At 41.2% G+C, this 25,965-nt stretch overlaps 1 protein-coding gene across 6 annotated transcripts in view; it reads left to right on the forward strand.

The window, feature by feature from the left end:
* Positions 1-523: 523 nt before the first annotated feature.
* ube2j2 (ubiquitin-conjugating enzyme E2, J2 (UBC6 homolog, yeast)) overlaps positions 524-25,965 on the forward strand; it is a 33,486-nt gene continuing 8,044 nt past the window's right edge. The window contains exons 1-7 of one of the 6 annotated variants that reach the window (XM_052039495.1): positions 604-795; positions 2,181-2,248; positions 12,530-12,636; positions 15,454-15,584; positions 20,033-20,073; positions 20,963-21,065; positions 24,051-24,189. In XM_052039495.1, the coding sequence (XP_051895455.1) occupies positions 15,454-15,584; positions 20,033-20,073; positions 20,963-21,065; positions 24,051-24,189 (414 nt within the window). In that variant the 5' untranslated portion in view covers positions 604-795; positions 2,181-2,248; positions 12,530-12,636. Of the gene's footprint in view, positions 796-2,180; positions 2,249-2,284; positions 2,522-12,529; positions 12,637-12,667; positions 12,862-15,453; positions 15,585-20,032; positions 20,074-20,962; positions 21,066-24,050; positions 24,190-25,965 lie in introns of those variants that run through there. The other 5 variants (XM_052039493.1, XM_052039496.1, XM_052039498.1 and 2 more) reach the window with 5 other exon arrangements.

Genomic DNA, 25,965 nt, shown 5'->3' on the forward strand with positions numbered 1-25,965 from the left:
GAACCCGGGTCTCTTGAACTGTGAGGGAGGAACCCCACTAGCTGCGCCACTGTGCCCCCACTAATACCATTGAGTTAGGGCACAGATGTCAGGGCAGAAACAGGAGTGCTCAAACTTGAGTGCCAAAACAGGTGCTTCCAAGCAGTTGGGCATGAACAGGAATGAAAAAAAAGAATCCTGGAACGGGACTACCCAAAACAGAGTGCTGAAACGTGAGAGTCAAAGTGGAGTACTCAAATAGAAGGGCCTGCTTCTGTGCTTTCCGACCCAAAATTGCGAGCAAGGAATTTCATTGCAACCTAGTGTATACGACAATAAACTAATCTGAATCCGAATTGAGTTCCTATTGAGGTGAGGCTTGTATGTTGCATTCCTGTTTCTCATCTATGTGCTCTGCTTTTATGATGAGCTGAAAGGGTCAGGGTGTGCTCGCAGGAACTGGTTATACCCCCACATGATGTGTTCATGCATCAACATTTTCTGGACCTGTCATTTATTGATCAAAGATCACAGGGTGAGATTCAGCAAGGACACGGGGGGAGCTGCTGCTGACAATCTGGGAGCCACCGGCAGAGGGGGCCGGAGGGCGCGGAGCCGGAAGTATTTAAGCGGTGCACCAGCTCGCCCCGCGGCCGCCATATTAGCCGCTTGGTTTGGCTGCCGCTCTGCTCCTGTTCGGTTTATTCACCCGGGGGGGGACGGAGTGCCCGGCGAATCCCAGCGGGAGCGTCGTTCGCCTGCTCCACCAGGATCCGGAGTCCCGTTCGGAAGGCGCTGGACGGGTTTCATGTCGAGGTAAATGCCGCGGCCTGTGGGGAGGGCCCAGCCGGAGCGGGGCGCGGGGATCAGGCCTTTGGGCTGCAGCCGGCGCCGGCGCTGCTTCCCGCGGCTCTCGGGAGGGGAGCCGGGTCGGGCCTGGGCTGTGGGCCAGCGGGTTCTGGGGATGTGGACAGGCGGTGAAACCCCTTCGCCAGTGGACCGCGAGTCCGGCGGTGGCAACATGGGGCGACCCAAGTAACCGCCCACTGCCCTTAGATCGGTCCACTGGTGTCAAACTTGCACTGGTTGTACCACGGTGATCCTGTCAGTGGCTCCGGGTCCAGCATCCCAATCCACCTGTGTAAGTGAGGGGCTATCTGGGCTTTGGGAAACTCCTTGGTATACTCTACGTACACTTACATAAAGCTCCCCCCCCCCCCTTTCAGGATTACTACACAAATTTAAGGCACTGTGTTGTGATGTGATTAAGGTTTTGACCTGGCTGGGGGGGAAATAAGGAAGGAATAGGGTCGTTCTGAAATTCCTGCTGCTCTTTTTACCTTCCAAGGTGTTGTTTGCTCTCAGCGTCACAACACCAATGTTTAACAAGGATTTCCCTAAAACAAAAACCCAGCTCTCTTGCCCGCAGCATGTTCACATTATTTGACTAATGGGCCCCTGCTCGGAGTTCCATCACCTGTCATGAGTACCCTAGATATTTATAAGCTAGCCCAAAGTACCTTGGGTTTTTGAATCCATGTTACAAATGCTAAATGGATTGAAAAAGTTGTTCAAAGATCAAGCCTGTAATCCCAGCACAAAGCCCGTGGTCGACTGGGCAGCAGTGATTCTTGTTCTCCTGTCATCTTCTGAGATGAGGCCTGCCTGCATTAGGCATCTCAAAACATGGGAGAGATATCTCTAATGCTATCTTGTCAAATCCACTGGCAAGATAAACCAATACCAATGTCCTCTCTTGTGTCAACGTCCCCAGCATTCAGGCCCTAATTCCATTCATTTGACTCCATTGGATTGTTCAACATGTCCAACAGCATACTTCTGAAATGAACACTCCAACTGCTGTCACACAAGAGATCAGCGTGATACAGTGATGCAGCTAGTAGATCTGCTATATCACAGCTCCAGTGAGGTGGATTCAGTCCTGATCTCCAGTGCTGCCTTTATGGAGTTTGCACATTTTCCCTGTGACTGCAGGAGTTTCTTCTGGGTGCTCCAGTTTCCTCCCTCATCCCAAAGACTGGTAGGTTCCTAGGTAAAGTTGTCACTGTGAATTCCCTATAGAGTGTAGGATGTAGTGGAATGTGGGGAGAATAAAATAGGATTAGTAAAAATGGGTGCTTGATGTGACTTGGTGGGCTGAAGGGCCTGTTTCTGTGCTGTATGACTGATTTTATTTCCAGGTGGACAGAGGAAAAGTCTCCTTGAAAACGTCACATCAACTCCTGGGAACCCCTTGCCCATGACTTCTGTAAGTGGAGAAGGATCATTTTGGTTGGTGCTGAACTACCTGTGTGTGTGCATTGGGAGCACGCAATCTCAGTGTAAATAGCAAAGAATGCAGTACTTTTTATGCTGCCCACTTCCATATTCCCTCTATTGCCATCTGTGGGTCTTGCATTGGCTTCATCAGCCACCTCAGAATCCAAAGAACTGGAGTAACAATTGCCCTCAATACTGAGGGACCTATGATGGTGAAGAAGAGGAGACTCCGCAATTGGTGCTGAGGATCCTACTGTTTCAGGTGTGCTTGGTGTTGTGAATTCAGAAACGTGATGTACATCTGGCCGGGTTGTTGGTGCCAAGCTCTAGGGTATTTGGGACAAGTGACAGAATTCACAGCAGAGGTTAATTGCCAAACTGATTTGGGTAAGTGAGCTGGGATTTTCTGGGGAAATTCTTGTTGGACACTGGTGTAGTTCAGGGGAAACCATACTTTTGGGTTGTAAAGAAAACAGCATGTACACATAACTAATCTTCCTCAAGCATTGGATAAAATTTATGCTGTGGAGGGGGAAGTACAAAGAAAAATAACTAAGTCGTTTAATAGCAACTAAGGTATGAGCAAAGAAAGTGGTGTATTTATTGAAGAAGAGGCTTTGGATTGATCTTGAGCTATTTAATTTTTTTAAAGGAAATTTTGAAGATGTTACACAGAATAGTACAGCACTGGAACATGTCCTTTGGCCCACAATGTCCGTGCTGAACATGATGCCGAATTAAACTAAATCTCTTCTGCCTGCACGTGATCAGTATCCCTCCATTCCCTGCACATTCATGTATCAATCTAAAAGCCTCTTAAATGCCACTATTGTCTCTTCTTCCACCACTACCCCGGCATAGTTTAAGAATTAATTGCAAGAAGTGCCGGTTTCTTAAGCTTGGTAATTGTTCTGACACCACACCTCATCTGATTAAACAACTTTTTAGTGTGTCCAGATGAATGTCTCCAGCAATTTGTGTAAATCCCAGAATGAGATTTCTTCCTGATGGTATAACTAGTCCCATGGTTCCTCTACATTGGTGAGACTAAACGCAGACTAGGTGACTGTTTTGCAGAACACCTGCACAGTCCGTAACCACGACCTGCATCTCCCCGTTACCAGTCACTTCAACTCCCCCTCCCATACTATGACTGATCTGTCAGTCCTCGGCCTCCTCCACTGTCAGGAGAATTCCAAGCGCAAGCTGGAGGAACAGCACCTCATTTTCTGTCTTGGAACCTTGCAGTCTAATGGCAGGAATATTGAATTCTCCCACTTTAAGTAATTTCCACCCCCACCCCCCCCCCCGACCATGCTTCTTCTCTTCCCTTCCCTAGCCTTTTTCTTCCTCTCTCTCCTTACCTTTGACCCACCCCCCACCCCCAGTGGATCTGCTCTCCCCTCCTCCTGTGCACCTGCCTAACACTATCTCTTGCCTGCATCTACCTATCACCACCCTGTGCCCACCCCACCTCCTCTCTTTTGTCCACCTATCACTGCTCTGCTTTTCCCTCCTATATATTGGGCTTCCTCTTTTCCTATCTTCAATCCTGAAGGAGGGTCCTGACCTGAACTGTTGACCATCTGCTTTTCTCCACGGATGCTGCCTGGCCTGCTGAGTTCCTCCAGCATCATGTTTTTCATCTAGATTCCAGCATCTGCAGTCCTTTGTTTCTCTGGTCCATGGTTTTCTTGAATTTGTGGATGTGCATTTAATTCTATCAAGACAATTGTGCGCTATGAGTAAGATGAAAAATAACTAACCCTACTACATAAAATCACACAAAACCATTTTGTCCGATTGGATGTAACAAACATTTTACATTAGAACATAGAACAGTACAGCACAATACAGGCCCTTCAGCCCACAATGTTGTGCCGACCTTTAAACCTCGCCTAAGACTATCTAACCCCTTCCTCCCACATATCCCCCTATTTTAAATTCCTCCATATGCTTATCTAGTAATCCCTTGAATTTGACCAATGTATCTGCCTCCACCACCGCCCCAGGCAGCGCATTCCATGCCCCAACCACTCTCTGGGTAAAAAAAAACCTTCCTCTGATATCTCCCTTGAACTTCCCACCCATTACTTTAAAGCCATGCCCTCTTCTATTGAGCATTGGTGCCCTGGGAAAGAGGTGCTGGCTGTCCACTCTATCTATTCCTCTTAATATTTTGTACACCTCTATCATGTCTCCTCTTGTCCTCCTCCTCTCCAAAGAGTAAAGCCCTAGCTCCCTTAGTCCCTCCTCATAATGCATACTCTCTAAACCAGGCAGCATCCTGGTAAATCTCCTCTGCACCCTTTCCAACGCTTCCACATCTTTCCTATAATGAGGCGACCAGAACTGGACACTGTACTCTAAGTGTGGTCTAACCAGAGTTTTATAGAGCTGCATCATTATCTCGCGGCTCTGAAAAGCTATCACCCTATAAGCTTTCTTAATTACCCTATCCACCTGTGAGGCAACTTTCAGGGATCTGTGGATATGGACCCCCAGATCCTCCTCCTCCTCCTCCTCCACACTACCAAGAATCGTGCCATTAACTTTGTACTCTGCCTTGGAGGTTGTCCTTCCAAAGTGTACCATCTCACACTTCGGATTGAACTCCATCTGCCACTTCTCAGCCCAGCTCTGCATCCTATCAATGTCCCTCTGCAATCTTCGACAATACTCTACACTTTCCATCACACCACCAACCTTTGTGTTGTCTGCAAACTTGCCAACCTACCCTTCTACCCCCTCATCCAAGTCATTAATAAAAATCATGAAAAGCAGAGGTCCCGGAACTGATCCTTGTGGGGCACTGCTGGTCACAGCCCTCCAATCTGAATGCACTCCCTCCACCACAACCCTCTGCTTTCTACAGGCAAGCCAATTCTGAATCCACGTGGCCAAGCTTCCCTGGATCCCATGACCTCTGACCTTCTGAAGAAGCCTACCATGTGGAACCTTGTCAAATACCTTACTAAAATCCATGTAGACCACATCTACTGAACTACCCTCATCAATCTGTCTGGTCACCTCCTCAAAGAAAACTATCTGGCTTGTGAGACATGATCTGCCCTTCACAAAGCCATGCTGGCTGTCCCCAATCAGACCATGATTCTCTAAATGCCCATAGATCCTATCTCTAAGAATCCTTTCCAACAGCTTGCCCACCACAGATGTAAGGCTCACTGGTCATGTTATTCAAGGTATATTTCTCTTTTCTTGCATGGTAAAGACAGTTGTTGCTTTCCTGTTTAGGTAGACTGCCCAGAAAACCAGTAAAACTTCAGCATACCAATAAAGATATGGAAACTTTTCTGGTGAAACGTACTGAGCACTTCCTCTTGCCTATCCTACACACAGTGACAAGTTGTGTGGGGAAAATCTGCAGAACAGTGCAAAATCTGGAGGGAATAAAAGAATGGATGTAAAAGTGCAGTGTGAGGGAATAAGAGGGAAACAACAGTGTAAACTAACTCCATTCTTCACTTATTATCCCCAGGAGTTAATACCAAATGCCAGCCTTTGCAGGCACAGTAAAGGTTACTGCTAATGTTCAGCATTTTTTTTAAAAAAAAGATTTGTAACCAGCATCTTCCCTCTGATCACGATCCTGCTTACTCCTCACCTTAAATCTCTGCTCTCTGGTTTAAGTCATCTCTGTTATGGGGAAAAGTCATCCACCTTCTCTGCCCCTCGTATTTTGTATATCTCCATCATGTCGTTGTGTTTTCCACCCCCACCCCCCAGCCTCCTCTGCTCCAAGGCAAAGCAACCCAGTCTGTCCAATCTCTCCTTGTAACTGAAACGTTCCATACCAGTAACATCCTGGTAAGTCTCCTCTGCACCCTTTCCAGTGCAATCGTATCCTTCCTGTACTGTGTTGACTAGACACAATGCTCCAGCTGTGGCCTAACCAAAGTTTTGTAAAGTTGTACCATGACCTTCGTGCCCTTGCATTGTATGTTCAGGGTAACAAAAGCCAGCATCTTGTCTGCTGTCTTCACAATGTTATCTACCTGTGCTGCCACCTTTGGGGATCTATGGACTTGTACACCAAGATCCCTCTGTTCCGCAATGCTCACTAGGCCACTGTCATTCATGTGGCATATCCTACCCTTATTAGATCTCCCAAAAGCATCATCTTGCACTTATTGGGATTAAATTCCACCTGCCATTGCTCCTCCCAACTTGCGCACACAGCATAATCATTCTATAACCTAAGATTATCCTCTTCACTATCAACAAAACCACCAATTTTCATCTTGCCTGCAAACTTACTAATCATACCTCCTACATTCATATCCAAGTTGATGTATATGACAAATAATAAGGGTCCCAGCAATGATCCTTGTACAGCACTGGTCACAGGTTTCCAATCACAAAAGCAACCTTTCATCATTACCCTCTGTATCCTATAATCAAGCCAACTTTGGATCCAATTTACCAACTTGCCTTTGATTCCATATGCTTTGACTTTTTGGATCAGCCTTCCATGTAGGACCTTATCAAAGATTTCAGTAAAATCTATATTGACTGCACTGTCTCCGTCAATGTATTTTGTTACTTCAAAATAAACTCGATCAAATTTATCACAGGATCTCTTGCCAACAAAGCTGTGCTATCTAAGCCTTTCTGAATATAGATTAATCCTCTCCCTCGGAACTTTTTCCAATAATTTCCCTACCACTGATGTTAGACATGCTGGTGTGTAATTACCTGGCTTATCCCTGCTGCCCTTGAATAAAGATACCACAGTTGCTGTCCACTAGTCATCAGCAAAGATTTAAAAATCTCCTCCCTTGCCTCCTATGACAATCTAGGATTCATTTTATCAGGTCCTGAGGATCTACCTTTATGCCCGCTGAAACATCTAACACATCTTCCTTTTGTGTTGTGATGTGCTCTAGAATATTCCTGTTCTCCCCTCCCTGATGTCATTCTCCTTGATAATGCAGATGAGAGTATTCATTTAAGACCTCCCTACATTCTCTAGCTCCACACACACATTGCTCCCTAACAGGCTCTATTCTTTCCCTGGTCATTCCCTAGCTCTTAATAGTACAAAATGCCTTGGAATTCTCCTTAATCTTTTCTGCTAGTGATATTTTGTGGTTCCTCTTTGTACTCAATTTTTTTTTGTGTACTTCCCTACACATTCTACACTGAAATGCCTCACCTGCTTTCAGTACTCCATATCTGGAATATGTTTTTAATCAAGCGTATGATATCCCTTGACATTCAGGGTTCCCTGGATGTGCCTGGTTTATCTTTCACCTTGCAGGAACACTTTGGCTTTGAACTCTCACTATTTCACTTTTAAAAGACTTTAACTAGTCAGATGTAGATTTACCTACAGTTAGGTGCTCCCAGTCTACTTTTGCCAGGTCCTGTCTTGTGACCTTGAAGTTTGTCCCATCTCTTGCCCCCTGCCCCCCGCCCCACCCCACCCCACCCCACTTTGGGACCTTAATTTATAGACAATAGTTATCCTTTTCCATAACTAACTTGAAACCAAGAGTTAATGTCAATATCCCCAAATTTCTCACCCACAGACACTTCATTGATTTGCATTGCTTCATTCCCTAAGGTTAGTTACAATACTGCTGTCTCCAGTACAACTATCTACGTATCAACTCAAAGTTATGGACACATTTTAAAATTCCTGCCCCCTCTAAGCTTTTCACACGTTAATTTTGGGGAAGTTGAAATCCCCTGTTACTGTAAACCTATTGCCCTTGTTACTTCTGTGATGTGTCTACACTATTTCCTCTATTTCCAACTTACTGTGGTTAGGCCTATCATATAACCCCAGCAAAGTGCTAATCTTTTATTTCCAAGTTCTACCCGTATGACTTTGTACGACAAGCCTTCATGGATATCTTCCCTCTTATAGCAGTAGTGCTCTCCTTAATGTTACAATGCTCCCTCCTCCCTTTACCCCATTCTTCCCCCCCCCCCACCATCTTGTGAAGCTCCTATATGTCTCTTTTATAATATTATGTTATTATGTTCCCATGTGGTGATGAACATTCCACCTGAATCTTTTCATGTCTGCCTTACTGGACTAACTTTTTCTCCTATATTTGACTGTACCTACTCTTCTTCCACCACCCACCCCCACCCCCCCCCCCCCCCCCACAAAAAAATACATCTACTTTGTGCCTCATTTCCCTGCCACCAAATTCGTTTAAATCTTCCCCAAAGGAATGAGCAAACCTCCCTGCAAAGAGGTTGCACCAGTTCTGGTTCAGGTGCAACCTGTCCTTCTTGTAATGGTCCCACCTTCACAGAAACAGTCCAATGATCTAAAAATCCCTTCAGCCAAATATTCAGCTGACCTAACCTCAATCTCCTATTCCTACTCTCACTTGCATGTGGCACCAGAAGTAATCCAGAGATTACAACCTTAGAGGTCCTGTTCTTTAATCTATATCCCAATGCCCTAGATCTCTAAATTCATGGTGCAGGATCTTGTCCCTCTTTGCCCAAGTTGTTAGTGTGGACTATGACTTCTAGCTGTTTTGCCCTCCCCTTTTAGATTTTCTGCAGCCTCTCTCCCTGGGAGAATCAGGGAGACGACAACATTTGAGAATCTAATTTGAGGCTGCAGAAATGCCTGTCTGCTTCCTTTACAATTGAAACCAATTGAATCCCACATCACTTAGCGCTCCTTGTCTTTTCTCTCCCTACCCACCTTCCTTCCCACCCAGCAGGCAGCAGAGCCAGATATGGTGCCACAAACCTGGCTGTTGCTGCTTTCCACGGAGGCCATTTTCCCCTCCACTCCCTCCCCAAACAGAACTCTGTGAGGTTTATCTGTTTGAGAGGAAGATGGCTGCAGGAGTCGCCTGCACTTCTGAAGTGATCCTAATTTCCTATATAGCGCAGGAAGAGTATATCGTGGGGCCAAATTGTCCTGCCTTGGATTTCCCTTGAATTACCTTGCTGCTCTACCTTGGGTATACTATAGGCCTTCCGATAGCGAGCGGGAGATAGAACAAACGTAGGCAGATCATGGAAAGATGGGAAAACACAAGGTCGTTGTGGGGGATTTTAATTTCCCCAATATTGATTGAGACTTCTTAGTGCCAGAGGCTTAGATGGGGCAGAATTTGGTAGGTATTGAAACAATATGTAGATAATACAACCAGGGAAGGAACTGTACAAGGCCGCCTACTGAGGAATGAACCTGGCCTGGTGATTGAAGTTTCAGTGGGGGAGCATTTTGGGAACAGTGATCATAATTCTGTAAGTTTTAAGATTGGTCCTTTGAAGGTGCTAAATCAGGGGAAGGCTAATTTCAACAATATTAGGCAGGAACTGGGGATGTAGATTGGGAGTCGCTGTTGGGGTAAATCCACATCTGACATCAGAGGTCTTTTGAAGGCCAGCTGATTAGAGTTGAGCACCAGCATGTTCCGGGTGAGGATGAAAGATAAGGATGGCAAGGTATGTGAACCTTAGATGACGAGGGATTGTAAATTTATTCAAACAGGAAGTATATCTAAGGTTTAGGAAGCTGGAATCAGACAGGTCCTCGGAATATAAAGAAATAGGGAAAGAACTTGAACAGGAAATGGCAGCTCCTTGGGAGCATTGATGTACAAACGGATCTTGGGGCGCAAGTCCATAGCTCCCTGAAAGTAGCAACACAAGTGTTTTTAAAACAAAAGGCATTAGGCATGCTTGCTGTTATCGGTTAGGGCGTTGAGTGTAAAAGTTAGGAGATCATGTTGCAGCTATATAAAACTTTGATTAGGCCACGTATAGAATATTGTGTTCAGTTCTGGTTGCACCATTACAAGAAGGATGTGGTGGCTTCAGAAAGGATGCAGAAGAGGTATACCAGGGGCTGCTGCCTGGATTAGAGGGTATGAGCTATGAGAGATTGGACAAGCTTGGGTTGTTTTCTCCGGAGTGTGGAGGCTGAGGGGAGATCTCATAGGTGCCTGGAACGAGCTGCTGGGGGGAGTGATGGAAGCAGATACAATAGTGGTGTTTAAGAAGCAGTTAAGATGCATGAATATGTAGGGAATGGTGGGATATGGATCATATGCTGGCAGAAGAGAATTACTTTAATTCCAGCATCCTGTTTGGTGAAGACATTGTGGGCCAAAGAGCCTGTTCCTGTGCTGTACTATGTTTATGTTCTATGCTTAAAATCCATAAGGAAATTAAAACGGGGCTGAAGAAGGAATGTAGAAAAGGGTAGCAGTTAAGAGCAAGGCAATGAGAGCATTATAAGCATACTTGAAAGGTAGAAGAATAATGTGGCAAAACTTAAATTTGCAGAATGAAAATATACTTGGTGGCAGGTTTTTAAAAAGTGTGTATGTAGATATACCAGAAGATAACATGGGATGTGCCTTGAGATAACTGCAGAGAAGTTGTTAGCAGACCTTGAGATGGGAAAGTTATCTAAAAGCATATTCTCAAGGCTGCTGAAGGAAGTTAGAGAGGCAGTAGCCAAGGTTCTGACCACAATTTTTCAATCTTCCTTAAATAGTCAAATTATACCAGTAGGCTGAAGGGTAGCCATTGTAATGCCTCTGTACAAGAAGGGAGAGAAGGATAAACCAGGTAATTATCATCATTAGTCTGATGTCAGCTGTGGAAATTAGTGAGTCTTTAGAAATGTGAGTCAGTTGAGAACAAATAGATTTGTTGAAGCGCGCTATGTGAGACACATTTAATAGCATTAGGAAGATGTTGTAGTAGATGTGTCCATGGATTTTTAATGGGCATGTTTCTGTAAGTGTCACAGGATTCAGCAGGATGCCATAAGTACAGATGGCTGGTAAGGGGAAAAAAAAAGGATGGTATTAGTAGAGTTTGCTGAGATTGAAGAAGGATTGAAGCTGGTGTACCTGGGTGCTGGTTATTGGCACCATTTTTTTATTGTATGTAGGGAAAGTACTGAAATTTAGTGACCCAGGAATGACAGGTTTATAAACTGGAAGGAAAATTCAAATAAGTTTTGGGGAAACTCGATATTGGAATGTACAGGACTGAGAGTAAAACAAGGTTGAATAAATAATAAATTTGTACATCAGTGAATGGGGAACAGCAGTTCTGTGTGCAGACGTATGTACTTTTACATTAAAGCCTTGGGGCATGGGCTGTAATTCAGCAGGATAATGACAGGGATGCTAAACTATAATTAGGGAAGTGGGGTTCATCTGTTAGGAATTTCTGCATTTGCGTAGAGAAGGCTTGATCGATTTTGTGAAATTCTAGAATGATGTATTGCAGAGCAAGCCCATCTGCCTATCTCACTTGGGTCAAGTAAGTGACAGAACTGTCCAATTAGTGTCTCGTTTTAATTCATCCTTGTATTGAATGGTTTTGTTTCTTGTTCTATTTTGCACCACTTGAAGTTTACAGAATCAGGTTTATTGTCACTGACATATGTGCTTTCTGTCCTCTTTGTTTCCTTTATATTGCAACAACAGTTGAATCCTTCCCTGTAGTTTGTTTATTGAGAGAGGAGGTGGCCCGTCAAGTCCATTAAGTCCATGCTGGTTCCCAGTAGACCAATTGCTTCGGTCCCATTTCCCACCCACCACCTCCATAATTCTTAGTCCTGCAGTTTGTCCTCTTTCATTCTCATAATCTGCCTCTGATGCTTTTGTCACTTGCATATACCAAGGCCTAATTTACAGGAGCCAATTAACCCACCAACACTTCGGGATGTGGGATTACTGGTGACACTTACTCCCTTCACATTGGAAGCAATAAGGAACAAAAATGGAGTCCTGCAAAAGTGAATTTTGAGCATAAAGAACAGCAGCTTAAAAACAGGATTTAAGGATGGTAATTTTCAAATCACTTGCTGTATGCATCAGAAGGAAAGAACATGCATTACTGATCTACATTTATGTCCTGAAGATGTCTTCAGTGCTTCAAGTCTACTGAATTTGTGAACTGTAACCAATTGGCATAAGGAACTCGTTCTCCCCATTTCTGTTCTAATTTTGAACATGAGAAATAAGGCCAGGAGGAGGTCACATGGTCCCTTGAGCCTACTCCATCTTTCTGCAGGATCATAGTGTATCTAATTTTGGCACTAACTCCACTTCCCTGCCTGTTTCCCAATGCCTTTGACTCCCTTGTATTCCAAAAGTCTGTCCATCATGGCCTTGAATATATTCCACAACTGAGCCTTTGGGATAGAAAATTCCAAAGATTCATTGCTGTCTAAGAGAGATTCCTCCTTCTCTCCACATTAAATGGCTGAACCCTTTTCTGTAACTGTGCTCCCTTGTTCCAGATTTCTCCACAATGGGAAACATTCAACATCTGCCCTGAGACGCTTCACCCTCGGAATCTTCCACGTTTCCAATAAAGCCGCCTCTCGTTCTCCTAAATGCCAGTGATGTTTGTATAGACTATTTTAGATATTTATCACTGTTCTTTTTGTTGCACTGATATGAGCTGGTGAGAAACAGTATTTCGTTTTCTTTGTGTATGTAAATACTCAGAGAAATGACAATAAAGCAAATCTTGAATCTTGAAATATGTCAGGTTACTCAACTGCTCCTTTTAAAGCAGCCCCTTCATTCCAGCAGTGAACCTAGTGAAGCCATCTAAACTACCAACATGGCAAGTATATCGTTAAATAAACAAACCAAACCTATTTGTTGTATTCCTGGTGTATTGCTCTTTCAATAAAGCCAACATTCCATTTGCGTTCCTAATTACTTGCAGAATCTGCATGCTAACTTTACGTTTCATATACATGGACACCCAGATGTCTCTGTGTCAGCTTTCTGTGTCCTTTCTCCATTTTAATAAGATAATAATATAAACATAACTCTGCATTTCTATTCTTCCTCACAAAGTGGATAACCTCTCATTTCATTATATACCAATCTGCCAAGTCTTTGTCTGCTTTCTGAATCTGTCTTGGCCCTTTCCAAACTCCTCACACTTGCTTTCTGACCTGTCTTTACATCATTGGCAAATTTGGCTATGGTGCACTGTTCTGTACCTAATTGTTAATACGAGGAAACCTCTGCCCCAATCCCCAATTCACCCTATTTTTCCTGATTTTTGTTTTAGTTTTTGTTAGTTAGCCCATCCTTTATCCATGCTGATGTATTACTTTCAATAATATTTTGTGTGGTTATCTTTTGTGAAGCTCCTTTTGGAAATCCAAATGCACCACATCCATCTTACTAGTTAAGTTTGAAGAACTCTTAATAAATTTGCTAAAAATAACATTCATTTCATAAAACCAAATTGAGCCTGCTTAAGTCCACTACATGATGCATGTTGATTCCATGTTTCATTTTTCCATTTGACAGAGGGAGGCCATTTTAGCCCATCAAGCCTTATACCAGCTCACAGAGCAATCCCATTCCCCCACTAAATTTACCTTTAACCTATTCTGCCCACATTCTTGATATGGACTTGGGTGCACAGGATACAATTTCCAAATTTCTAGGCCACACCAAACTCGGAAGCATGGTAAACTGAGGTGCGTAGAAGGTGACTTCAAGAATGATGGTGGAATGGAGGGACACATTGTAGCTGAAATTAACTCAGAAAAAATATCAAGAGTTGCATCTCAGTAGGCATGACAAGGAGAGGCAATATAAATTATGGGGCACAACTCTAACAGGGGACAGGAACAGAGTGGTAGGTGTGTGTGTATTAAATCATTGAAAATTATTTTTTTAATTGAATAAGATCCTAGACTGTATAAATAGAAACATGAACATGATGAACTTTTCATAAAAGCACTGGTTTGTCCTCAATTCTGATCTGGGCACCACATTTTAGGGAATATATGAAGGCCTTTGAAAAGGTGCAGAAGAGATTTATCAGAATGATTCCAGAAAAGAGTGACTTTAGTTATGTAGTAAGAGAAGCTGGGTTTGCTGTCATTGAATTATAGGAAGCTGAGGGGGGATCTGAGGGTGGGTTATTAAAATTGAGAAGGACCTAGACTGTGGATAGAGGGAAACTTCCCACTGGTGATAGGGTCAAGAACCAGAGGGTAGAGAATGAAGGAGATTGGCAAAGGATTTGGATGTCGTGAGGAAATCCTTTCTTTACACAGCAGGCAGTTAGGATCTGGAATACACTACCAGGATGAACAGTGTAGGTAGATTTAATTATGACATTCTTATTTCCTTACAACATAAAGGGAGGTCATTTTGGGGATTGATCCATGGTTTTCACTACCAAGCCCATTTACATGTATTGATAACCTGCCAAAAGGGAACTTGCAGGACTGTAAAGAGGGCATAGGGCAAGGACCAGCTGGATTGCACTTGTATAGAGCCATCACAGACTTGATGAGCTGGGTGGTCTCCTTTTGTGCTTTAAGCTTTGTGATTATGTGCACAACATGTGCAGAATTTAAAGTGAAATTGCAGAGTATAATCAGCATTGAGATGATTCAGAAGGAGACATATTGGAATCATTACAGGGCAGAGTAATAGAAACATGCAGAATAGGGATATTCACAATGTTTGAATTTTATAAATGTAGATAATTTGATATCTTGTAAGTTTAAACATTGTATTAGTTCTATTGTTTATTTGCTGTCATTTATTCCTTAATTGATTGAGTGGCTTGCTGGGCTGTCTCAAAGGACAATTCAAAGTCAACCACACTGGTAGCTCCAGAGTCATGTATAGACCAGTCTGAGTAAGATGGCAGAACTCTATCCCTGAGATTTAGATGGGTTATTATGACAGTCTGGTAGTTTCGGATGTTATCATTTTATCCAAATTTATTTAATTATTATTTGCCCAATTGTCGTGGTGGAATTTGATCTTGCACTCCTGGGCCAATAATCTGGTTGCAGGTCCTCCCCAGCTTACAAGTGCCCAACTTGTGTACAGCCCATACATATGAGTGTTTGGGAGACTGGCAGGATGGATTTGCCAGCTGCTGCAGAGCTGTGGGCATCTTCTGCTGCCTGGGAACTCTGTTTGTGGTTGCATTTCCGTCTTGTGAACTGTTCAGGTTACGAAGAGTTGACAGGAATGGAACCCTGCCATAACCTGGGGATGACCTGTATTCAGTAAATTGATCACTATGCCACTATGGGTTAGTATTCAAACAGTTCTTTGTGAGAAATAGCCAGGTAGTTTTATCAGCTTTAACTTTGTTCTTGTAGTTCTCGCTAGTTCTCAAATGATTTGACTTTAAATTTTAGTTATTCTTCTTGTCATAAAATAGATGAGCAGCAACAGTAACAAGCGAGCTCCAACGACAGCAACACAGAGACTGAAACAGGACTATCTTCGAATAAAGAAAGACCCAGTGCCTTATATCTGTGCTGAACCTCTCCCATCTAATATTCTTGAGTGGTAAGTAAGTTTACAGCATTACAAAAAGAAAATTAACCAGTTGTATTTTGCATATCTCAAAATTGTATTGTAGTTACAGGTGGTTAACTATTCATGCAGAATGATCTTGAAATTGTGCTCAATTGCAGCATTCAGTGGTTCAATTGATTCATGGGTTTTCATTGCCGAGTCCATTACATATATTGATGACCTGCGAAGAACTGGCAACTTTGTCTTTTATTTACTTGAAAGTGTGGTTTATGTTTGCTTAATTTAAAATATTTTTCTTGAATTGCCTTTGTGTACATTTAACGTCTTGTGTATGTGCTAGGGTAAATTCCTTGCAAAACTGGAAAGCAAGTTTGTCAAATTTCTCTTAACTTAAACTTCTGGCATCAGGGAACATCCTAGGGGGTTGTTTGTGTGTTTTAGTAGTGGAACTAGCACTAGGTGCAAGCTATCTAAAGCTCTTTAGAGGTTTACTGTTAGGTTCCATTGTTCAGCAACCTATTAATTTTAGTGCTTGCAAATGTGTATTGGTCACACCGACTAAGCGCACAATCCATAAGTGCTCATCCATAGCTAATTTCAGTCCTCCTGCGGTTCTTTCAAATTTGCACACTTAATGTTTCAATTACTCCCATTTGATTTTGTGTTAATGATACAGCAGGCGTGCATTTTCTGTAGTGCTGATACCAATGTGCTGCATGTGAATGGATTACTGTGACACACTTCTACTTGCTCCAATGTGGCTAAGTAAAACAGAAGGAAAATGTACAGTGGCATGCAAAAGTTTGGGCACCCCTGGTCAAAATTTCTGTGACTGTGAATAGTTAAGTGAGTAGAAGATGCACTGATCTCCAAAAGTCATAAAGTTAAAGATGAAACATTCTTTTCAACATTTTAAGCAAGATTAGTGTATTATTTTTGTTTTGTACAATTTTAGAGTGAAAAAGGAAGAGCACCATGCAAAAGTTTGGGTGCCCCAAGAGATTTGAGCTCTCAGATAACCTTTACCAAGGTCTCAGACCTTCATTAGCTTGTTACGGCTATGGCTTGTTCACAGTCATCATTAGGAAAGGCCAGGTGATGCAAATTTCAAAGCTTTATAAATACCCTGACTCCTCAAACCTTGTCCCAGCAATCAGCAGCCATGGGCTCCTCTAAGCAGCTGCCTAGCACTCTGGGGAAAATTAAAATAAATGATGCCCACAAAGCTGGAGAAGGCTATAAGAAGATAGCAAAGCATTTTCAAGTAGCCGTTTCCTCAGTTCGTAATGTAATTAAGAAATGGCAGTTAACAGGAATGGTGGAGGTCAAGTTGAGGTCTGGAAGACCAAGAAAACTTGCCGACAGAACTACTCATAGGATTGCTAGAAAGGCAAATCAAAACCCCCGTTTGACTGCAAAAGACATTCAGGAAGATTTCGCAGACTCTGGAGTGGTGGTGCACTGTTCTACTGTGCAGCGACACCTGCACAAATATGACCTTCATGGAAGAGTCATCAGAAGAAAAGCTTTCCTGCATCCTCAGCACAAAATTCAGCATCAGAACTTTGCGAAGGAACGTCTAAACAAGCCTGATGCATTTTGGAAACAAGTCCTGTGGACTGATGAAGTTAAAATAGAACTTTTTCAGCATCAGAACTTTGCGAAGGAACGTCTAAACAAGCCTGATGCATTTTGGAAACAAGTCCTGTGGACTGATGAAGTTAAAATAGAACTTTTTGGCTGCAATGAGCAAAGGTATGTTTGGAGGAAAAAAAGGGTGCAGAATTTCATGAAAAGAACACCTCTCCAACTGTTAAGCATGGGGGTGGATCGATCATGCTTTGGGCTTGTGTTGCAGCCAGTGGCACAGGGAATATTTCACTGGTAGAGGGAAGAATGAATTCAATTAAATACCAGCAAATTCTGGAAGCAAACATCACACCATCTGTAACAAAAAAAAAGCTGAAGATGAAAAGAGGGTGGCTTCTACAACAGGATAACAATCCTAAACACACCTCAAAATCCACAATGGACTACCTCAAGAGGCACAAGCTGAAGGTTTTGCCATGGCCCTCACAGTCCCCTGACCTAAACATCATCGAAAATCTGTGGATAGATCTCAAAAGAGCAGTGCATGCAAGATGGCCCAAGAATCTCACAGAACTAGAAGCCTTTTGCAAGGAAGAATGAGCGAAAATCCCTCAAACAAGAATTGAAAGACCATTAGCTGGCTACAGAAAGCGTTTACAAGTTGTGATACTTGCCAAAGGATGTGTTACTAAGTACTGACCATGCAGGGTGCCCAAACTTTTGCTTCGGGCCCTTTTCCTCTTTTGTTATTTTGAAACTAAAAGATGGAAATAGTAATCTTAAAAATATTAAAGAAATGTGTCATCTTTAACTATATGCCTTTTGGAAATCAGGTCGTCTTTTACTTGCTTAGCTATTCACAGTAACACAAATTTTGACCAGGGTGCCCAAACTTTTGCATGCCACTGTACGGATATAATATAATTGCTTAAATTCTAAGTTCTTCTGGCAGTAATGGATCAAAACTCTGTTTAGAAATATTGAACTTTCATGAGCAAAACAGGAATGGAACCTGAACAAAATGCACATAATGCTTTTTCAAGAACTTTTAGATGTCATTTTCCTTTTATTTAAAGCTGTTGCTCTATTTTTCTCATGTAATGACTGACGCTATTGTTAGATGTTGGCAGCCATTTCTTGTTCATTAAAATGCATTTTAAAATATTCTCATCATATTTACATACTGTCCATCTAAACTGACCAAGTTACATTCAGGTCTGAGCTTAACAGGGCATTGAGGCATAGTGTGCCATAAGCAACAGTAGAATTATATTCCACTCCAATATATAATCCCATGTGCAATCAGTTTCAGTCAGAAGGGCCAAATGGGTAGTCTATCTCTGCTTCATATTGAAGTCCTTATTATTGCAGAAACTAACCTTTAACCAAGTTGATTGGTTCTGCATAAAGAACTGGCTAGGAGCATTGGATGCAGTAAAATTTTGGAAACAGACCAAGTCTGAGCTGTGGTACTGAAATCATGTACTTCACAATTAGCTGCACCTCTAGCCAAACCATTCCAGTTCAGTTACCACACTGGCATCTCCTAGACAATGTGGGAAAATTGCTCAAACATGTCCTATCAACGAAGGACAGGATGCATCCAATTTTGTTAATTGCTCCGAATCATCAGCAAATTAATGCAAGTTATTCTTTGCAGCATCACTTACCAGTTATCATCTTGCAATGCTCAGTTTGGGTTTTATTAGGAACGCTCTTCTCAAGTTTTTATTACAGCTGTAATTCAAAAATGGGCAAAGTGCTGAATTGCAAAGATGAGGTGAGCTCAACTGCCTTTGATGTCAAGACATCATTTAAGTGTGTGGCATCAAGGAACCCTAGTAAAACAGTTCATGGGCATCGAGGGGAGAATAATACTCCACACATTGGAGTTGTACCTTAAAAAGGAAGCTGGATGCTATTTTGAAAATCTTATCACCTCCACCTTGGGACGGCATTGCTGGAGTTACTCAGGGCAGCATTTCTGTGTATGTTCTGGCCGCCTCATGACAGGAAGGATGTGATGGTTGCAGAGCAGAATTAAGAATCTTGCAGGGCAGGAGAATCATGGAGGTGAGGGAAGGCTGACTATGATGTGGTTGCTGTCTTTGGATTAAAAGAGACTTGAATGGGGATTTAATTAAGGATCCAAAATTGAGACATCTAGAAAGGATTTTTTTTAGACTAGCATGGATGTGGCTATGTGCAATACTTTAGCTACATGCAATAATTCTAGTAAAATGCAGTAACATTTGAAGTACAGGTAAATATAGTTCATGTATACTTAACCAACAAGATTAAAGTGGATGTGTACATGCTGTGCAAATAAGACTTTGGATCACGTGACCCAATGTGTGTATTACTCACCTTTTGTTTTCTGATCAAAATTAGCCAGATGTGCCATGTGACTAATCGTGAACTATTGGAGACCCTGACCAATACTGCATCGTCTTGTTCTAATTTTATGTAAATCTTGCACTTTAGTTTGTGAAAGCCATTCTGTTTTGGGAAACTTATTAGAGTTTGCATGAAAGTTTGAAAAAAGTCTCAACCATGTAATTTGAAACCCTTGATTTTTGCAAATTAATTAACAATGTCCTCCTTTAACATCTCAAAATCCCACATTTGTTGTCAAATTTTTCAATATTACACAAGTGTAGGATATTATTTTGATGCAACTCCATGGTTTGTTTTCTGGATTTTTGTGTTTGAATATAAAAACACTGGTTAAAGTTTTAAAACATTTCCAATAACAAAGCTTCCGAAACGCAGTTGGATTATAGCATGAACAGCTTGTGTTGAGTTGGATGTGACGATGGCTGTACTAAATTGGAGATTTATTTAGAGTGAGAAAGTATGCTTTATTAACAGTTATCTTGTCTTGATAGGCATTATGTGGTACGAGGTCCTGAGAAGACACCATATGAGGGTATGTATTAGCACTGTATATACTGATCAGTAGTTAATAGCTAGCACATTAAGATAATTACACCTCTATCTAATCTCTTCTCGCCCTCCCTTTACCTCATGGAGGAAAATCCCAGCTTCTCCAGTTTAGTTTTATAACTCAAATCCTCCCTCTCTGGAGCTGTTCTGGTAAATAATTAGACGCTATGGTTATATAACCAGGGTGTTGACAAAACTGAGTTGGGCTTGATTGTGATGTAAACTCTGGGGTTTAAGCTCTCAATGGAAAAAATGAATTTTATTTTGAGGCTTTGAGTTGTTTTCTTTTAATAGCAAAGTGTTTATTTGTTGAAATGTTTCAAGTGAATATGGATGCTTGGTTGCAGATGGAGACCAATGAAACAAAATGTACATACATTTAAAGATCTATCAAGTGTTAGTTAATCCACTACGTAGATTGAGGATATTAATTTTAATGAGTGTTTGATGTTGAAGAATATTTAGAATGTAGGGTACTATCTCGGTGGAATGGAGTTCTTGAGAGAGGGAAGATGTCAAGTGTATTACTACATGAGGGAAAAAGTGTGACATTCACTTGTAATAAATGAGTTGTTTTGAAATATAGTTCAGACAATGTCTGATTTTTTTTATATATTATTGTAACCATCAAGTTTCCAAACCAATTAATTCTACAACAAGTAATAAATAACTTCCAAATGTGGCAGAAAAATTGCACTTCTCACTCGACCAGCCACTGTTTTAGCCAAGCGCATTTTTCTTATGAAATTGTTCATTTCTGCTCTTTTTCCTCATCAAAAGTGGTGCTTTAAAGTTTTCATTGCATAAATTTCACTTTTAGAATGCATGGATTCAACAATCTAGTGATGCTCTTGTTTCCTTTTCAAATCTAGGTGGTCTTTATCATGGGAAGTTAGTTTTCCCTAGAGAATTTCCATTCAAACCACCTAGTATTTATATGATTACGCCTAATGGAAGATTCAAATGTAATACCCGGTAAGGAACTTTGTATAAGACTTAAGGTTTTCATGAGTTGTATATAACTTTAAAGAAACGCAAGTTCTTTTTACCATAAAATAAAGTAGTTCATTAGTTTCTGTTGGTTCTATCTTTCCTCTCCCATCTTTTACTCTTTTAAAAATATTTAAACCTGTTTTTTTTTAAAATGAAAGTATTTCTAGTTTCTGGCACTATGAATTTCTTTGCCAATCTCAAGGAGGTACTAAAAGAAACATTTCATTAATGTTTTCCAAATTGGTCCAAGTTGAAGTCTGAACTTTAACAATATTTTATCCAGTAATGCTGGATGTGCTTGTATTTTTAAAAAAAAATTTATTACATGTCCGGAAGGCTACATAGTTTAAAGGCTTGAAAGAGCCTTGTTAAACATTTTTTTTCATGCATCATTGGCTATTGAGGATGTCTTTGTTAATTTGGGTTTTCTCCAAGAATTCTTTCTCAATACTCAATGCATAAAACCATTTGGCAAGCCCTGACTTTCAGTGAACCAAAATTATGCCATGTAAAAAGAACCTTGTAACATATCTGTGGGTGATAAACTTGTATTCCAGCTGGTATACTAACTGGAAATGCAACCAAGCCTTGTGTTCTCCTGATCTATCTGACCCATTATATTTTCCAAGCTATAAATTATATTTGTAAGTAAATCAAGGGAAAGGGGAAATGTTTTTACCAGTTTACACTAAAATTTCTTTCATGTGTCACAAATCTGCTTTTGGATGATAAGCATTATTAATGTATTGAAATATTTATAATTTAGAAAACTTATCGAGGAAATGTTCTTATCAGCATAAATATTTGGTGTTCGACTAGCACCAGCTTGGCAATGCAGAAATTAATTTTAAAACATTGTTTTGGGAACTGAAATCTGCCATCTCTTCACTTGGACCTAAATGAATAATTGGGAAATCAAATATTTTTCATACTTGGGGTGTCAAATTTCAAGTAGATCAATAGTCTGCCCGATAGATTTTCTAAATTAAAATATTTACCTCATGGAACAAAACAAGTCTCCAATATGGAATAATGTACCCTAAAACAGCCCTGATCTAAAATTATTAGCTGCTTCCTGCTTACAGTCTGTAAAATTTAATATCCTTGTCTGCCTAGCTGAAATAACTCTACTGAATTTTTACTTATGGCTGGTTTACCATTACGCTTGCAGTTACCAATTTGAAGTCGTCATCAGCTGCCCAGCTATCAAGACACCAATGAATATTAAAAAGATTCCTTCATTATTTAATCAGAAATTTTTTTGTCATTCATTTGAATTTCAATTTATTCATAACATGAGCCATTCCAAACATTAGTTAAGCCTTTGAGAGATGCAGAATGTAGGTAAATCTCTTTCCCAATGGAAAGAAAGGACACCGGAGATGAAGGCGTTCCTAGTCTAGTAATGACCGAGCCGTGGGCGTGGGTTCATTGTTTCATCCTTGGTTAGTGATTGATGGAAAAGTAGCTGAAGGTGAGGAGAGAAAATAAGTTGGAATCTGGAAGAAATAGTAAAATGAAATGAGGTTTAAAATTTTGGGGGTTGCTTTTTGCATAAATGGTGAACTGAGGCCTGTGGAACCCACTGTGTATTAAAGTTTTCATGAGGCTGCTTTTGCAGATGTGTGTGTCAGCTTGAGCGTAATAAATTTTATAGAACATTTTACAAGTTGAAATTGAAGATATTTTTGCAAATAGTAGTGTGGATCAGTTTAACATTTTCAACTTGGTTTACTCAGTATGAGATTTTGCCAAAAGCAGAAATCTTTGCACATTTTGTAATTGCTTTGATCAACAATATGACTTTTTCATTTCTAATATAAACAGAAATTACTATTCTTATCCAGATTTTTTTTTAAAAGTCTTTTGGGTTTTACACTTTTTTAACTTATGGAGCAAATAATAGTTGCAGGTTTCCATCTATAAGTTTGCAAGTAAATACTCGTATTACAAAGTTAAAATCCTAGGTATAATGCCATTTTTCCAAATAATGGGTCATTAGGGATATCCTGTAGATCTATTGTTCTACATTTGGATGTCTAGTAATGCTTTTTATTTCCCATGTTTGTTTGCCAGTTACTTGGATTTTAATCTGTTGAGATACCACTGTTTCCTATTATTCTATATTACGCATATTCATTCAGGCACACTTCTTGCTAGTTCTTGTAAATCTATTGAAATGGGTTGTTACGGAAGTGATAATTCTCTGATGTCATAATGTCTTCAATCAACAATTTGTTAATTTGAGTCATTTGATTTTTTTTCTAAAAATATTGTGAAACAGTAGCTAATGAGACCATAAGAAACCTTTCTTCCAGTGGTCACCCCTAAATTATATTTCAGTAAGTTGTATTTTACAAACATAAAATTATTATCTTGAAATCCAAGTACTGTGCAAAGGATGAATGGACTTTTCACCCGAGCTCTCGAGCGACACATATAAAGTTTATAAAAACTGTTGCTTTGACTGTTAAAATTCTTTTGAGCTGCCTTTTGCAATGTGTGAATGTCTAAGAGTAAGAATTTCTATACAAGAACAAAAAATATTTTTATATCCGTTAAAGTCCCACATTGTTTATTTTCCTACATCTTGCATCCTATTCCTTTCTCCAAAACCAGTGCACTCTTTTTATTTGAGAAAGACAGCTTTTGTATCTAATCTTCCAGAACTTTGCAAAATGCTCTGGTCCTGGGAAGTTGCTGATGTGCCACTCTTTTCACCCTGTCCATTGTTACTTCAAGTGCAAATTTTCATAGAAGTATCATTGACTGATATCTAGTTTGCATTTTTTTAAAAAGCTTTAAATTATCCAGATTAAGAATACCAGAGGAATTTTTATTGGATAAGTTGAGGTACAAAGAGTGAGTTTGCTGTTTACCAGTTCATTATGGGATAAGTGAATTGAGAAGTTGCACTAGTCCAAGTTGGAAAAAGAATAAACTTTAGCAAACAACTTTTCCTTGCAGGTTATGTCTTTCAATCACTGATTTCCATCCAGATACCTGGAACCCAGCCTGGTCTGTTTCCACAATCCTGACCGGTCTCCTTAGCTTCATGGTGGAGAAAGGCCCTACACTGGGCAGTATTGAAACTTCAGAATATACAGTGAGTTCTTATTATTCTCATTTATCATTTAGTTGATTTTATAAAGTTTGAACTGAGTGTAGTGGACCTTCTACATTGCATTTTTATCCTCTTCCACATGACATTCCAAATCAGGAAGCTAAGGTATCTTGCCTGTTTATTTTTCTTGTTAATATAGATAAAATTTCTCCCCAGCTAGAAGGTGCAGTTAAATTTGATTCTTTCTTCTCATGACTGACAACTCACTGACTAAAAGCAATCTGGAACCATAGTCTATTTAATGTTATGAATTCAAGCATTCAACTACTAAAGTAAAATGTGAAGTAAAGCTTTTGAACAGACTGTAGATGGGTAAATGAGTCTTTTGTTTCTTTCGTGGGTCTCCCTAATGTCCATTTTTATTAATGGTTAAGGTTTTTTATTAATAAGTGATGGTTTTAAATCACAACTTTTGATTTTTGATCAACAAACAATCTGCCAGAAGAACTGTGGGTCAAGCAGCATCTATGGGAGGAAAGGAATCGTCGACATTTCAGGTCGAAACCCTGCATCAGGACTGAGAGTGGAGAGGCGAGATGGCTGGTATAAAGAGAAGGGTTGTGGCAAGAAAGGGGGGGGGGGGGGTGGTGGGTGGTGGAGAAACCTGTGTGTGAAGTGGATGGATGGAACCAGGAAGGGGAGGAGGACAAAGATGGGTGAAAGGGGAGCTGGAGGGTGTGTAGGAAAAAGGACAAAAATAGAAAGACTGGAGGAGGATCAGGAGAGATGGGGTGGGGAAAGCGGGTGGTTACCTAAAATTGGAAAACTCTATATCCAATCCATTGGGTTGTAGATTACCTAGGTGGAATATAATATGTTGTTCCTCCAGTTTGCAGTAGAAAAGGCCAAGGATGGACAGGTCAGTGTGGGAATGGGATTTTCTTGTCTCTCCACTCTGTCCCGATGCAGGCTTTCAACCCAAAACATCAACAATTCCTTTACTCCCACAGATGCTGCTTGATCTGCTGAGTTATTCCAGCGGATTGTTTGTTACTCCAGATTCCATCATCTGCAGTCTCTTGTGTCTCATTTTTGATTCTTCCTTTTGATCACTTACTGTTTGGAAATGTTGATATTGGCTGATATTGTACTACTTGAGATTGGTATCAAACTGATGGTATGTTGACCACATTGCTATTTTTCACTTCTATACTTAAGACTGCCACCTTAAAATATTAGTGCTTTGACACAAAGCAATTTATTCAGCTGTTAAGACATGGGGAAAATCAAGCTAATGGCTACCTAAATCATCTAGATATCTTTGTAGCCAGTACCTTGTACTAATTTCTAGATTTTAAATTTAAAGTTTTCTGGTGTAGCGGTTGCTACCGCGGAATAAAACAAGACTCTACTCGGAGGATTGCCAAACAGAACTGGTTTATTTTCCTGCCTTGCGCGGGCCCTTTAAGGGAGAAAGTTCCCGCCCAAAACAACCGGCAATGACTTAAGTCCTACGTCATCAGGACTTTCCCGCGCGTGGGTTCTCCCCGTCGCTCGGAAAGACGAGGCCCGCCGCCATCTTGGGCCTCGTCGCTCCGACGCTGCGCGACCCGACTGCCGAGCCGGTTCGCCCGACTAGACGGTGAGTCGCCACACAACCCCCCCCCAGAACCGGTGAGACAGTCCCCAAGGTCCGTGGGCTGTGCCAGCTGCCGCTTAGGGGGGCAGCCTCTGCGTCGCAGCGTGGCAACCTCGACAGGCTGTTGCAGATCCAAATGGGTCGGTTTGAGGCGGTCCGCCGTGAAAACCTGTTCCCTG

Source organism: Pristis pectinata, chromosome 26 (genome assembly GCF_009764475.1).
Source record: "Pristis pectinata isolate sPriPec2 chromosome 26, sPriPec2.1.pri, whole genome shotgun sequence".
Lineage (NCBI taxonomy): Eukaryota > Metazoa > Chordata > Chondrichthyes > Rhinopristiformes > Pristidae > Pristis > Pristis pectinata.